At 41.7% G+C, this 16818-nt stretch overlaps 1 protein-coding gene across 2 annotated transcripts in view; it reads right to left on the bottom strand.

The window, feature by feature from the left end:
- Nucleotides 1–16818, bottom strand: part of LOC126334708 (sodium-dependent nutrient amino acid transporter 1-like) — a 175729-nt gene that overhangs the window by 43633 nt on the left and 115278 nt on the right. Inside the window, exon 1 of one of the 2 annotated variants that reach the window (XM_049997218.1) lies at nucleotides 13100–13232. The exons of the other annotated variant lie outside the window; for it this stretch is intronic. Coding sequence (XP_049853175.1) covers nucleotides 13100–13120 — 21 coding nt within the window. The 5' untranslated portion in view covers nucleotides 13121–13232. Of the gene's footprint in view, nucleotides 1–13099; nucleotides 13233–16818 lie in introns of those variants that run through there. 2 annotated transcript variants of the gene reach the window in all.

Here is a 16818-nt window from a genome sequence, read left to right on the forward strand (position 1 = left end):
CATTACCTGTCTGCATGTCAAGAGTCAGCACTGTCTTTCCGTTGGAAGGACAACACTACTTCTTTAAGACTGCTTAGAAATCCACTACTTTCAAGTGCATTTTCTTTTACTACTCAGACTTTGAGAAAAACACTGCAATTTTACTTTCATGAATGATCAGGACTGTCTTTATGGACTGTGAGAAAATTTTAGCTTTTGACCAACATCCTATCGATAACTGTGTGCATTTCATTTCTTTGTTATTGTAATTATGAAAAAAAAATTTCAAGTCTGTATTGGCCACTGCTCAAAACAATTTGTAAATTTTTTTGTGGGGAGCATGGGGGTTATGTAAGTAGGCTGTTTAGGTTTTTTTATTGGTAACGCCACGTAGCGCTCTGTAGGAAAATCTCTGGCTGTGCTGTGTGCAGTCTGTGGCTGGTTTGCATTGTTGTCTGCCATTGTAGTGTCGGCGCAGCGGCAGCTGGATGCTAACAGCGCGTAGCGTTGCGCAGTTGGAGGTGAGCCGCCAGCAGTGGTGGACGTGGGGAGAGAGATGGCGGAGTTTTGAAATTTGTAAGAATTGGTGTCATGAACTGATATATATATTATGACTATAAAGGTAAATACATTGTTTGTTCTCTATGAAAATCTTTCATTTGCTAACTGTGCCTATCAGTAGTTAGTGACTTCCGTAGTTTGAATCTTTTAGTTAGCTGGCAGTAGTGGCGCTCGCTGTATTGCAGTAGTTCGAGTAACGAAGATTTTTGTGAGGTAAGTGATTTGTGAAACATATAGGTTAATGTTAGTCAGGGCCATACTCTTGTAGGGATTATTGAAAGTCAGATTGCGTTGAGCTAAAAACTATTGTGTGTCAGTTTAAGCACAGTCGTGTATAAATTTTACAAAAGGGACGTTTCATATTGACAATTATAGACCTATTTCTATGCCATCGGTGTTTGCTAAAGTTATCGAGAAGGTTGTATACACAAGGTTACTGGAGCATTGAAATTCACATAATTTGCTGTCAAATGTACAGTTTGGATTTAGAAATGATTTAACAACTGAAAATGCTATATTCTCTTTCTCTGTGAGGTTTTGGACGGATTAGATAAAAGGTTGCGAACGCTAGGTGTTTTCTTTGATTTAACGAAGGTTTTTGACTGTGTTGACCACAAAATATTACTGCAGAATTTGGACCATTATGGAGTGAGGGGAGTGGCTTACAATTGGTTCGCCTCTTACTTTAAGAACAGAAAGCAGAAGGTAATTCTCCGCAATATTAAGAGTGGTAACGATGTTCAGTCCCAATGGGGCACTGTTAAGTGAAGGATCTTGTGTGTAATATTCAAACATTATCAAATAATGTAGTTCATGAAATAAGTTGCTTGTGGAAAATAATTTGATGCTAAATCACAGTAAGACTCAGTTTTGAGAGTTTCTAACTCACAATTCAACAAGAACTGATATTTTGATCAGACAGAATAGGCATATTATAAGCAAGACGGAACAGTTCAAGTTCCGTGGTGTTTGAATAGATAGTAAGCTGTTGTGGAAAGCTTATGTTAGGATGTTGTTCAGGAACTAAATGCTGCTTTATTTACCATTAGAACAGTATCTGAAATAAGTGACAGTTCAACACGAAAAGTAGTCCACTTCGCACATTTTCATACGCTTATGTCATATGGTATTATTTCTTGGCGTAATTCTTCTGATTGAAAAAGGGCATTTTGGCTCAAAAACGGGCTGTTCGAGTTATATGTGGTGTAAGTTCGAGAACCTCTTGTCGACCCCTATTCAATAGTCTGGGAATTCTGACATTGCCCTCACAGTATATATTTTCTTTAATGTCGTTTGTTGTTAGCAATATTAGCTTATTCCCAAATGTTAGCAGCTTTCTCTCAGTTAATACTAGGCAGAAATCAAATCTGCATGTGGAATACACTTCCTGACTCTTGTGCAGAAAGGAGTGCACTATTCTGCTGCATTCATTTTCTATAAGCTACCACAAGAACTCAAAAATCTTATCAGTAGCCCAAACGCTTTTAAGTCTAAACTGAAGAGTTTCCTCATCACTCACTCCTATTCTGTCGAGGAGGTCCTGGAAGAGCTGAAAAATTAAGCAAATTGCAGTGTTACATTGTTCATTTTCTTTATTTAAACTTACGAATTGTCGCCTGAATACGTTTCTTGTATTTCATTTTATCTGTTTCTACTATCGTGTTATAATTTCATGTATTGACTAGTTCCATGACGATGGAGACTTCTCCTTAATTTGGTCCCACAGAACAATAAAGAAAAGAAATTAAAAATAAGGGTCAAGAATAAACAACAGTAGCGAATTAAATCTTTTAAGTACAATAATTACTCTGTTTCCTCTGCTGTTACCAGGTGTTTGTCAAAGCGAAAATTGTTGAAACGCAACAACATGTACTGCTATGGTCGTCTATCACTTCGTAGCAATACCACTTTACTTTGCGTGACACTTGTAAATGTTCCTGAGCTCTGTGCGTTATTCTTACCATTGTCAGTGCCCCACAGAAAGTGCAAATGCAGGTTCTACTACATTATTTTCTAACTTTTCGTGTAGCAGGGAGAGAAAAGAACACTGTTCCGCGCTCTTGAGAAGCACGAAGAGAAGTGATTGGGCTGTAACCAGTGCACGTTAGCCTAAACATGTTCAACCTACACAGATCACTCGATTCTGGGCAGCTCTTGTGAGGTGAAACATGTTTTTTCGTGTTATAAGAAATACAATGTAACAAATAAGAATATTTACATTCCCCGTTATAACATATGACTAGATATCCTGGCATATTTTCCCCACATTTAATACTGCTAAACTGAAAAAATGTCCATCAATCGTCCCCTTTTTTGGTAGATCACTGTCGCATTGCCCCATGTACGAGATTCAAGAAACCTATCATCCACGATTGTGCTGGACCAACAAAGAAGTGTCACGAAGTATTAAAACAGTAAGAATCTATATTTATGTGTTTGTAACAATTTACGAGGGGTGATTCATCTTCAGATATATACTTCACTAACACTGAACAGATGTACCTTTTACAGAAATAAAGATTACAATGTGAATGCGGAATGACCTGCATCCATATTATTATAAACATGGATGCATTTATGTTTGTGTCTGTATGTTACACATCTTGTGCTAAGCCACTGGAGCGATTTCAACCAAATTTGGTAAACATTTTCCTTACTGTCAGCAACAACTGCAGTGGCGGTAAGAACCACCAACCTATCACAATTCAGGAGATGGTGCCATAAAAGTGAGGAGTGAGAAACAGATACATTGTACATGACGTTTAAATTTATTACTTCTTTTCTACTAATTGTTTCCGCAACACATTTAGCAGGCAATGTCCACATACGTCGCTGAATGTATCCACTTTAATTATCATTGTATGACATATATGAGGAGGTACGCGTCAAGAATAATGAGATGCGTGAAAAACTTTCGTGTCATGCATGACATTTCAATTTGTTGCTTCTTTGCTACTAACTCCATTAGCAACATATATCGCTGCCAGTATCCACAATGCTGCTGAATGTACCTAGACAAATATATCATTGTGCGACACATAGTTCAAGAGGTATCGCGTCATAAACATTGAGCTACGTCAACAACGTTGCATTATACATGAAGTTTCAATACATTTATCCTTTACTACTAAGACAGTCCTACAGTCGACTCTGCTTAAGTAAATCCATAATTTTTGGCAGTGCTATTGACAGCTTTCAACTGCGAAGCACAAACGGCAGTACGCTAAAGCGATAGCCGTATATAAAGCTATGAAGATGCGTTGCCATACAGACGTTTACAAAATCGTCTCGTAGACACGTGAAACAACTGCTGCCACCGTACAGAAACAGTACGGTATCATGTTTCTTAGATTGCATACTGTACTTCCACATCTGTGCATTATGCATATTTATTTGTACAATTACTTCAATATTTCAGTGGACATGAATTTTTTTTCGATAATCCGCTACATAGTTCATTTTTTGTTTTAGTTTCTAATAGAAAACTGGAAAAAATCAATACCCAGGCGATTCATGGCGTGTCAAGGCAACGACGTTTCTGTTCACGTTGGTCAGGATCCCATAACCGACATCCAAATATGGAATCGGCGGCTTCAGGAGAGCCATACTCGATACATGCAGCACCTCAGCAGCCGCACGCAACTAGCGCCATAGTGGAGAAACACATTGTTTACTCGGCGTGTAGGTCCTTACAGCCACTTCCTTGAGAAAATACCCTTGTAAACGATCAAACATTTTTGACAAAATTGCTCTTATTTAGCTGCGGATTTGCCAAGCAAACGCGTACACATTCAAACAACGTTTGTCAGCTTAACCTCCCCTTGAAGCAGACGCTGTTAGTGTTCGTGTGCATTTTGACAGTAGTTAGAACGGCCACAAATGCAGACAAAGCAATCCTAGCATTAACTTTGTTACTGTGCTTGAAGAAGAAGAAGAAGAAGAAGAAGAAGAAAACACGACAGTGGTCGAGGAAATAGCTTAAAATGACAGATTTACCCAAGTAAATTTGCTGAAGGAAATATTACTCTCAGAACCTGGAGATTACAACTTTCTGCGAATGGGCAATAAAACGTTTTAAAACTTGTTAAGGCCCTCGTAAAAGAGCAAATCTGCCCGTCATGTTCGCTCTTATCTAGCCACGGATGTGTCAAACAAGCCCGTACACGTACCAAGAAAGCTCGTCAATTTAACCTTTCTTTTGAAGCAGGTGCTATTCGTGTATGCTGTATTTAGGCAATAGTGGGAATAGCTAAAAATGCAGATAAAGCGTTTCTAACGTTGCCATTGGCGTTGTGTTGAAAGAAAAAGAAGACAAGATATTGATCCAGAAAACGGCTTAAAATGAGCAATATACAACTGAAAACCCGTTAATGGAAATGTTACACACAGAACCTGATGATAGCGTGACTTTCTTCGGATGGACAGTGAAACGTTTAATAACTTGTTCAGCTTACTTCGCTCTCACATAGAAAAAGGAGACAAAAGTACACCAAAACTTATACTCGTCCACTTGGTCCTCTAATGACAGCGCGTTAAAATACCACTACATGGCAACACATAGTCGTATCATCCGTGGATAAACCGGAGAACTTCGATCGTTTTTTATTTCATTCCAGTCTCCTTGTATCTTACTGTATACGTAAAATATTGATTTTGTTCATAACCTCTCTATGCGTAATATATGGCTGGGAAAGATGTTATACCTGTATCATTTCAGTAACTGTCAACGCTATTTTTGTATACTTGATAGTAGTTTTCGTAGTAGTAGAAAATCCCGATACAGTGAGATAAATTGTCGTAAAATACTTTTTCGCTAAACATACGTGGCGACAGTCCGATAAAAGCAATGTCCGCCATCTTGTCTAACTTTCCGTCGTTCAAAATTGCTCGCAGACACGTCAGAGATGATCTAAGCTTGGCAAATACGTCAAACAGCTCCGTACACGGTCAAATATTTGCCAAGCATAGTTCCGTTTGATAAAATGTTTGAACTTTATGGGGGCCTTAAGGAAACCTGCTTGTTGCGACGACATCTGGACAACTATGGACAGTCAGCTTGGTGAGCATTGCTGCGGCTTCGCTTGACACAGCAGCAGAGAGAGACTTGCCGAAAGTTTTGGGCCCAACAACAACTGTTTTCGACACTGTAATGGCTCCACGCCACCCTTCCAGACGAGATCCGTTCCTGCGTACAACACTACGTGTGCGTAGGCTCTCAGGAGAACGAACGTTGCAAGATTGCACTCACCATCGCCATACAGGCCCAGCATCTGGCAACACGATCATCTCTGGTTCGCATAGCCGATAATTTGGACAGTAGTCGTTACATTTCTCAACTGTTAATGCAGGTAGCCATCTTCGAAACCTCCATGACGTTATCTTTCATTAACGTATCGCGAGCCCGAAGATTTCACCTCTAGTCCTGGCCTACACTGAGCAGCCAGAACATTTTGACCACTGGCTACCGGAGGCTGTTTGCTGTCTGATACTGTTGCGGGAACCTGACGCGCAAGGGATGTGCACTGTCCGACAAAAAAACGTGAAGCCCCTACAAAGGAAGGAGGGAATGAAGAGAGGCTATGCGACGTTAATTCACTGACAACAAAATCGAAACAAATTTACAAAGAACTGGGCAATATGAGACCAAATATCTGTGTGACGTTGCACCCCGTCCTCTCTGGATACGTGCACTGATTTGGTTCAGCACGATCACAAAGTCGTTGTAGCCTCCCCTGAGGCAAGCTGGCCCACAACTCTTGTCTTGATATGGTGGATACTGCCTTTGGGATGGAGTTAACGTCCAAGCTGGTCCACGTGTGCTCTATCGGAGAAAGATCTGAGGATCTTACGGCAATGGAAATACCTCAGCATAACGCAGACAGCCCATAACTACCATATCTGGACGAGCATTCTCCTGTAGAAAAAAGGCACCACCGTACTGTCGCGTAATAGGTAACAGATGAAGGCGCAGAATGTCCGTCACGTGACGTTTGTCGTCAGAGTTCCCTCCGTCACCACCAGCCGTGACCTGAAGTTATGACACATACCACGACACCAGAAGCAGCACCACTGTGCCTCTCCACACTTTGAAAGAATATGACCTGTCCCCAAGTCACCGCCGTACTAGGCGACGATGGTCGTCCAGGGTAGTGCTGCATCACGATTCATCGCTGAAGACATTGTGAATCCATTCGTCAGCATTTGATGCTTCCCGCTCAAGCACCACTCCAAATGCAGCGGTTTTTGTTATGGTGTCAACGGCAGCGTGGTCATGGGAAGATAATTCACTAGTTGGCTACTGATAGTCTCCGACCAGTGGTGCGAGATGACACAGAACGTTGCTGGGAGCCCTTTACTTGTTCTCAGATGGTAGACGCAGATGTGAAGGTGTTACGATATGCATGGTGCACTATATGGTACCTTGTGGTGGTCACACGTAGTTCACCGAAAGCTTGACGACGAGTAACCCTGCCCTCATGTTCTCATGCAGTCCAATGTTGCGCTACTGTCACATCCGAGTGCCCCACAAACCTGGATATTGTACGATTAAAGCAGCCAGCCAAGTGGAGACAAACAAAGAGGCACCTTTAAACTATCAGTTTCTGATCACACTGTCTTACACCCCCTAAAAGTGATCACTCAGTATTAAGTTTTGTGTACGCCCGCTATACACCTTACTAGTTCTGGCAACAACACTAATTCACTCTGCTGGCCGTTCTGCTTGTAACAGAGAATTCCAACTCTAATCACTTACATACCCGCCGGCGGTGTGTACATGTACGAAATTGCAATGGCATCGGATCATGTCTGTGTGCTTCAACTTGTTCATCAGGCAGAGTATATGAGCGTAACAGAGACGAATGGAGAATCATTCTGTCAATTACAATGCCACTAATAGGGAAATACACCGACATAAACGGCTTTGGCAAAGAGCATATTGTTATGGTGCATCGCCTGGGGACATGCATAATGGAAATAGCGAAGCATGCACGGGTGTTAGCGTGACATTGTAGAGAGCATCTATGGAATGCGGTTGAGTGACTGTGAAACTATGAGAATGTGATATAATGTTAGACCTGCTGCTGATCTGACGACAGAACACAATGCTGATGGAGGCAGAAGGGCTTGCAGGCACACCGTTCAATGCACATTGTTAAACGTGGGGCTAGGCTGCAGGGGACCTGTTCCTATGCTGACCGCAGCAAGAGTGTCAGTGACGACTGCGGTTAGTAGGGGATCATAGAGACTGGACAGTGGATCAGTTGGGTTGCCTATGTGGATAATCATGTTTCTACTTACATTAAGCCGATGGTCGTGGGTGTCTCATCCCGTCATCCAGGCCAACGGCTTCTCGAAACATGCACGGCGCCACTAACGTAACCTGGCGGGGACGGAGGTATGATATGGAGGACGTTCATCAGAGCTTCCGTCTGATTCATGGCAGACCTGAAGGCACCGTGTCAGCCATGGACTACGTAAACTTTGTTGACGATCACCTGCAACACTTTATGCTTGATGTCTACCTCGATGGCGATGCCATCTTTCAGCAAGACAACTGTCTGCGACACAAGACTAGGACCATGCTACAACTATTTGAGGAGCTTGGCAGTTAACTGATGTTGATGTCTTGGCTACCAAACTTGACTGATGTGAACCCAACGTGCAAGTAACACATCTGGGACGCTGCCAGAAGCCAGTCGCGTGACCAAATCCGCCAGCCAGTAAGTCACGGAAACTACGCGATCTACGCGGAGGTATCTGGTGCCACATACCCCGAAAACCTATCGAGGACTTTTAGAATCCATGCCATGTACAGCGGGTGCTGTATTGGGTTCCAGAGGTGTCCCACACGTTACTAACTAGTTGGTACTACTATTTTTGATATAGTCAGTGTAAATGGATACACACGCCCGTTTGATTGTTGATCATGCCACCACGTCCTCCAGATCTCTCACCCACCGAAGATATCTGGCCGTCCACTGCGGGGTTAACCTCCGTCGTGGAGATGAAACGGCATGGAGCGACGCACTCGTATCTGTCATTCAAGGTCAACTCGACTTGACGCCCAGCCGGGGTAGAACCGTTGCTGCTACCGGAAGTGACAGGTCTGCGTAATAATTTTCCGTCCTGTATACTTCGAAATCATCTATAAATTCAGTTATGGATTCTGCCTAGTATATTTCAGGCACGAATTAAGTATTTTCGCTGCTTGTGTGCCTCCTGATACTGAAATTGAGTGGCCAGTATCATCATCATCATTTAAGACTGATTATGCCTTTCAGCGTTAGTATATAAAAATAGCTGTGAATAATATTTTTCTTGCTCACACCAAGCAGATACGCAGGCAGAGAAAAATTCTTCATTATGTTTGATAATAAAGATATAAATAAGGAGTTTGGTTCAAAGAATTGGAAATACTGCACAGCCAACATTTCGTATTCATATTCTTTACCTGCCCGGGTGGCCCAGCGGTTCTAGTCGCTACAGTCTGGAACCACGCTACCGCTACGGTCGCAGGTTCGAATCTTGCCTCGGGCATGGATGTGTGTGATATCCTTAGGTTAGTTAGGTTTAAGTAGTTCTAAGTTCTAGGGGACTGATAACCTCAGAAGTTAAGTCCCATAGTGCTCAGAACCATTTGAATCATATTCTTTGTTTTCACCAACACTCGACCCAAACGGTCACCTTTCAATCCAACTTATAGCTCGAGCTACGCTTCACCACCACCTACAATCCAAAAAGTAATATACACCGTGTCCCAAAATAATGTATACACTCTTTGAAACAGAATATCTCTTTAATTAAAGGAGACAGAAAGACAATTTTTATGGGTACTAATTTAGAAGGCGGTGAAAAACATAACAATATTTTGTTTCATGATTGTCAGCAAACATGGCGTTATCGTTTGAGCAACGGAAATGGGTGCTAAAGTGTTACTGAAAAACATAGAATGTGAGTGTGGTACGCCGACGTAGGAGAGTTGAATTTGGAACACCACCACCGACAAGAGTAACAATTACAAGAATCAGAGATAAATTTGAAGTTGAAGGAAAGGTGCGCGATATGATGAAGGGAGATAGCGGAAGAAAGAGAAGTTCAACAGACAATGAGAGTGTTGACGCAGTAATCCAGGCATACATACGATCCCGTAAGAAATCTGTTAGGCAACGCTCTCGTGAGAGTGGGATCTGCAGAAGCAGTGTTCGTAGGATTTTGCGGTCTCAGAATTTTAAGCCTTACATTCCAAGACTTCTGCATTCTCTTAATGAGGATAATCTTTATAGGCTAAGCGAGTATTGTGAGTGGTTCATTAACAGAATGAAGAAGAGCAACATTTCCAAGATCGAATTCTTTGGTCAGATGAAGCGACGTTTAAACTTGATGGAACAATTAACCGCCATAATTGCGTGTACTAGGCCAGGGAGAATCCATACGTAACTGAACCAAGGCCTGTCAATCTAACAGGAGTAACAGTCTGGTGCGGTCTGTCTTCTAGAGAGTTAATCGGGCCGTAGTTCTTTGACAACACTGTCACGGGTGACTCGTCCTTGGAAATGTTGGAAATGATAACTCTTGGTCTTAGCGTTGTGTTTGGAAATGAAGATTATTAGTTTCAACAGGATGGGGCGCCACCTCACTTTCACCTGGATGTGAGGGCTTTTCTCAATTGTACGTTCTCTGCCAGATGGATAATACGAGGAGGGAGTGTGGAGTTTCCCGCTCGATCTCCGTATTTAACTCCTCTAGACTCTAGTTCTGCGGGGTCCTCACTAGAACACAATTTTCGCTGCAAGACCACACACACTGGATGATCTTAGAGAGCAAATTGAGCAAGCCTGTGATGCTATTCCGTTGGAAACAATAAAGTTGATACGTCTCTCAGTCATAAGTCGTTGTCGACTGTGTATTGCGATGGACGGACACCAGTTTGAACATTCACCACCTTAAGTCGGACCATGAGGCACCTAGCACCACTAAAATTGTATTTCTAGCCCCTTTCATTAAAAAGATGTTCAAAGAGTATAAGCATTACTTTGGGACACCCTGTACATAGAAAATAAATTTTGCCAGTGTTCTGTTCTATCTCTGTTGACGGAGTATGACGTCACATAACACAATATTACGTCACGGGTCAAAGCTGTCTTCTGGTAACGGTAGTATTCAATCCCAAAAAAAGAGGTGAATGGATGAACTTGTGTGTCATACGGCTCTATCCTTCTGGTGCAAAAAAAGACGATGAGGAATATTTTTATTTATTGCATCAAAAGTTTTATTCTTTGTATCACTCTCCTGAGTCTTCACTAAAGAAGGCTCGGAAGATTGATACAAAAAATAAGACTTCTGCAAAAAATAATTATTCCCCATCGTAATGCCTGTATCTGTTGATGGCGGTATGTGTGTAATTAAGTTGCAAAAACGTGTTGATCTCATATTAGCCTGTGCTCAGTAATCGTCTAATTGATAAGAGATTTGCAATATCTTTAAAGACTCAAAAGTTATATTAGACGATAAAGTTGCGCACCTCAACCTGTATAACAAGAGCTCGAAAGTTCTATTGCGGCTGATTCCTGCTAGCACATTTCGTAGTAGGTTCTATCACCACAATGATTTCTGCACCAGTTAGCACTTTAGTTTCATGTTACAAATAAATCTGTAGCAGCTATTGGCCAGATCTGTTTGTTTCGTTTCTGCTTAGTATTGGCCATTCTGAAGACCGAATCGATGTAGTACTCTCTGCTTTTTTAAATCGTATCTCTGCAAAATAATTGTATGCATGTTATACATTGTGCTGCCGCAGATGTTAATATTTTATGATACATGTAAATCACTACCTGAGTTGCTTTCACAATATGCTTTAATTTCCACCACTGGTGACCGTCGTTGAACCTATTCAGGTTAGATGTGACAGGAGATGAAATACTTATTATCGGCAACCATCAGTGTCATCATCTGATGGAGAGAACTGCAATAATTATAATGGAGTCTTCTGAGCCAAGAGTTACTATAACTGGGTTTTCGGTGCTAATTATGACCAGTGAACAACTCAACAATTACCTTTTGCAGACTGCAGTAACACAGTAACGTCACGATGAGGTGACGTTTTCTACAAATTTCGTAATTCCCGTCTTTTGCCCACATAGCACAGAAAAGGAATGACGCATGTAATTCACCACTTTTTGAAATCTCTACCCGAATAGGTGTGAGTAGCGTTTTTGAATTACGTTCGCCGGCAGTACAACATTTCGAGCAATAGATGCTGTTTTCAGTATATATAAAGAATCTTTAACCTTCGAGGGTCTGAATGGAACATTATTAACGCCTTTCAAAATTTTGTGGTGCACGATAAATTCAAGCAATGTCTAAACAGTTGAAACGGGCCGCAGACAATAATAATGGTAGAAAAGCTTACGGATACTGAACCTGGAACACATTACTGAGAAAACTGATTACAGTGTTGAATAAAGTGACAAGGAAGACTTCAGATTGAATGGTTCCAGGGATGTATGACCTCAGCCTTACGTTGACGGTGACAATTGCCGTTGAAAGAGAAGAGCCGACTCCAACAAACAAGGCAATAAGGCTGACTAGCCGAATGCGTTAAGAGTGTCATTGAGCGTGACAAGTAACGAGAAAAAGGAACTTGGTGTATATTAAGAAGGCACAAACAAATACAAAGATGAAGTAACTAAAACCTTTGGGAAAGCGTGAACTGTGGCGAATCACTAGAAAATTTTGAGTAGTAAATACAGTACAAGGGAAATCAGAACTTGCCGAAGAGGGTACTTCGTCGGCTTCCTGATGAATGGTGAATCCATTCGATTAGTCAAATATATAACTGAAGGATTGAATTAGCTCACTCCATGAATATTAACTTCATTGATTCTACAAAAAGAGTATTAATGCTTACAAATGTGAAGGAAGTGGAAGATAAAAAGCACCAAACAGCCTTTGTGAAAACTAAAGCTAAGATCGTGTAAATATTTCTTTATTTACACACAACCGGTTTCGACAGAATTTGCTGCCATTCTTTTCTGTTGGACGTCACACGAAGATATCATTTTGATAATATGTGGCACATAAAATAAATATTTATCATAAATGCTTTATTTCCGACGAACCTTTATATTATGAGCCGCATTTATCTACATGACAGCTTGACGTGAGGTCCAACTCAAAATGAACACATTTTACAACATAAATTTTTGAAGACCTGAGGATGACAGCAAAGTTTGTGGGAACCGATTGTTTGTAAATAAAGAAATATTTATCCGAATGTGGCTTTAGAAAGTTTTCACCAAGTAAAAGAGATCACTCCTCCTAATTTCTCAGCACTAGAAACTTCAACAACAAAAAATCGCTTTCAGGATTTCTTCAGAGACCTGGTAGAATCAACAGTAGTAATCTTCCTTACGTTTTATTGACAGATTTATCTGCAACATTTAAAAACCTAACTAGCTGTGGAGTAAACAAACTACCCTCAAATACGCCCAAGTGTACGGTGACCACAGACGGAAAGGTTTTGTGCGAAGTGTGGCTAGAGCAGAGTTGGCCACCTTACCTGGTCTTTGGCTTGAGACATGGTGGAAGGCAGGCAACTTACGAAGCCTAATCCGCGGATGAAAGCCTTTTATGCGGCGCCTTATCGTGGCGTCCATGCGGCAGGTGACTGCGTCTCAAAGTACGAGCCGACTGACGCCCGCGGCGGTAGGTGCAAAGCTGGCTGGGGGACGGCTGCCTTGTGCTATCAGTCCTGACAGCTATAAGCCCAATGCAGCATGTCACTTGGTGCGGGGCCTGATGGGAGCGACTGTAAGGAGTTCTACCTGTTCCTTCACTCCAAGCGGTCCCGCGCAACAATTGATACATCAGATCAAGAATCAGACACCTCCGGAGACATGACGATAATACCGCGTAATGCTCTTGGTTCGGCGTTTTTGTTCGCTCAGGAACTGGTGGGATACTCTTGTATTCACCGACAACAGCGATTACTGTCGGGTTTCTTGACAAGCTCGTATTATTTGTCTCTGCTTACTGTTGGTTAGGATACTTTAGACCACTATTCTTACGGCGTGTTACGTAACTGCGAGTGGTACACCATTCCTTGTAGACACATTGGGCAGCCTGCGTTCATACGTAAACAAATGGGGCAACTTCATTCACTGTATGATCATGGGAATGTCCAATCCCATCTGCCACTCCGTTGCATCCCCACGTCAATCTACCTTCCTGTGTTGATTCCGTACAGTACATACACTGGTACTTACACACCACTTCATACACGAACGTCTGGTACCTGTTCTTCACCAAACACAGAGCTTCCGATGGTCAGTGTGTGCATGTTTTTTTAGTGCGAGAATCAAATTTTGTCCGATGAGCTTAAGTGAGCGTACGACTGGTGTCAGCTTCCTATCTGTTTGACGAAATCGTTATTTACTTTCATACTGAGTTGTTCTCACTGGTGTTTGGTATGTGATCAAGTGAGGAAGAATAGTCACAGTGGACACTTCTCCGCGACAAGTGGACTTCACATCCCCGTTCGGATATTTGGATTAGAGTTTTTCCATACTGTACTGGATTTCATTTCTGTTGTGTAAATAATTGTTGTTCAGAACTGCCTGAATATTTCCACTATCTTTGTAACATCAACAGTGGCTACTTCTATTTAGATCTTTAAAACACAAACACTTTTAAGTAATAATTATTCTAAAGAACCTAGGCCTAAAACAGTTTTTTTTACTTTGTTGTCATTCCTTTAAAAATTTTCTTTCTGCAGACCCTTCCTTTCATTACTGTATTGCGGTAGCTTGTCAAGCGCAAGTAAATAATGTTACTGTGAGTTTGGTTGACGAGGTAGCAGCTCATTATATCTATAAAACGTAATTTTGTTCCGTGAAATGTTTCGTGAGTATATTTTGCTATCCCTTACATTTTTGAAGTAACCGTTCTCGTCTGTTATGGAAATCGCACACAAACACGATACGTGCTACTGCGGAAACCCATTCGCAAGCTACACTTCTTCACTTTGCATAGTGTAGTCGTTTGTAGTTTTCCGTCTGTTGATGCTTTCTCTGTATACAAGTCTTCTTCTAGTTTAAGTATATAGTTTACCGTTGCTGGATTATAGAATTATCAGATCTTTTCCTATTTTAGTTGAGTTACGGTTGTGGACTGTAGACAGCAAATATGTTACTGAGATACAACTTTTTAGAGCTTTGAGACGTTCTGAACATCTTGTTTTAAACTTCCTGCTTATTTTTCCGTCGTATACTGACTGATAAGAGTAGCAAGAACGCCGATGAGCCAAAACGCCGCCCCATAACGACCCAGATGGGTTCCATAGGATTTACGTCAGGCGAATTTGGTCGCCGAGACATCAACGTGAGTTCACTATAATGCTCCTCAAACCACTGTAAAACGGTTCTGGCTCCGAGATGTTTACAGCTATACTGGTAAGGGATGACATCACCTTCGGGGAAGACATCATGCATGAGGGGATGGAGGTGGTTCGCAGCTGTCAGTGTGTCTTCGATTACTACCACTAATGGTAGTTTCACTACCGTGCCTCTTTCCGTAGATGCTTTAGACATTAGCACGTGAACAGTCGAGCAGATTCTCCGTTTTCGAGATACTCTTTTACAGGCTCTGTGTGATAATAATCTGCCCTTTGTCAAAGTGTCTTATCTCACTGCGCACTGAATTTCCCCATTTTAAGCCCGTATCTTCGCAAGGGTGATCCCCAGTCCGTGTCTTCTACGCTTATACACTTATGTTACCGCGTCACGTGCCCGTAACGTCACCGGGCGGCATCCAGTGTCGCTGTGGGTGGCTGACATAATGTTTAGCCAAATCAGCCTAAGTTCGTATGGTCTTGCTCTGTTGAATTTCTCTGTGGACGTTTACTGTTTCTTTATACTGTTCCCCATTCTGTGAGCTACTTTACTACAGTAGGTAAGCATGTGTCATTTTATTTCTCGTGCCGATTCTTGTTCTGCTGTGTCTTGTATGTAGTGTTGCCGGTGCTGCCGGGCAGAGTCTTTAATGCATTTGGCTTGTTCATCCCCTGTACGTTCACATACTTTTTTATCGACTTTCTCTGTCATATAGGTATCATAACCATTATCCCTTGTTACTTGTTTTATTGTGTTCAACTTCTGTGTGTAATTATGTTCGTTTATTGGTGTTCTGTGTAATATGTGGAGCTTGATACGGAAGCTTGCTTCTTTGTCTGTCGATGGATGATTTGACTGATCGTGAATGGTGGTGGTTCTGCTCGTGGTTATGGCTTGCATCGTGAGACCTACAAAATTTGATGCTGTCTCTTTCTTTTTCAAATGTGAAATGAATTTTTGGGTTTAAAATCCTTCATTTTCTGATGCTATTTTATGGATGTATATGGTTCATCAGTCAGGTAAATCATGCCTTCGCTATAATGGTAACAATAAATAACTTGATTTTTAGGGTTCTCTACCTTAGTCGATAAAAACGACACCCTTATGAGATCACTTCGTTGTCCGTCTCTGTCTGTCTGACCGTTAAGACTCCTGTCTCTCAGGAATTTATGTCATATAATTAGGTCAGTGATCCCTAGGCGGAGTAAAATATTTAAAATTCTAAGCTATTGTTATCAAACGATACGGCCAAATATGTCTGCTGTTTAGACACACGCAAACTCGTTTATCAAAACATGAAGAGCCTATATGCATTTAGGCCGTGGTGGTGTAGCGGTGCCGGCACGGCAGCTGAGCGTGTTCGGTCAATGGGCTGACCGACCTCTGTAATAAAAAAGCTTAGTAAAATATTCGACGATGTACTTGAAAGGGTGTTATGTGACGCACGCCCAGAGAAAATGATGAGAGCAGTTACGAACAAAATAAAGAAAAAAATAAAAACGTGACGGTAAAACGCGTGCCTGGAAACCGAGAGCTCGCGGGATCGATTGTCGATCGTACAACCGTTTCGTCAGTTTTTATCTTAATATAGTCTGTTCGTTTTAACCCAGCTTATACATCTCAACGATGTGAGGAGTCGCCAGAAACAGCATGTGTTTCAGATGCCTCGTAAGGCTGTAGGTCCTCTTTCCTCGGTTGTGTAACTGTGGTAGGTTCAAATAGCCGAAGTGGCGTCCAACAGAAAGACTTGCACCAGCCTCTTGACCACGCCAAATTAACATTATCCATACGCGTAATTAAGTTTCTACAGAATCCTCAGAGCGTGAGCCCCACTCCTACCTGTCCGGTTTTTTTTTAAATTTATTTATTACGTGTTTGAAGATCTTGT

This window comes from Schistocerca gregaria, chromosome 2, assembly GCF_023897955.1.
Source record: "Schistocerca gregaria isolate iqSchGreg1 chromosome 2, iqSchGreg1.2, whole genome shotgun sequence".
NCBI classification, from domain to species: domain Eukaryota; kingdom Metazoa; phylum Arthropoda; class Insecta; order Orthoptera; family Acrididae; genus Schistocerca; species Schistocerca gregaria.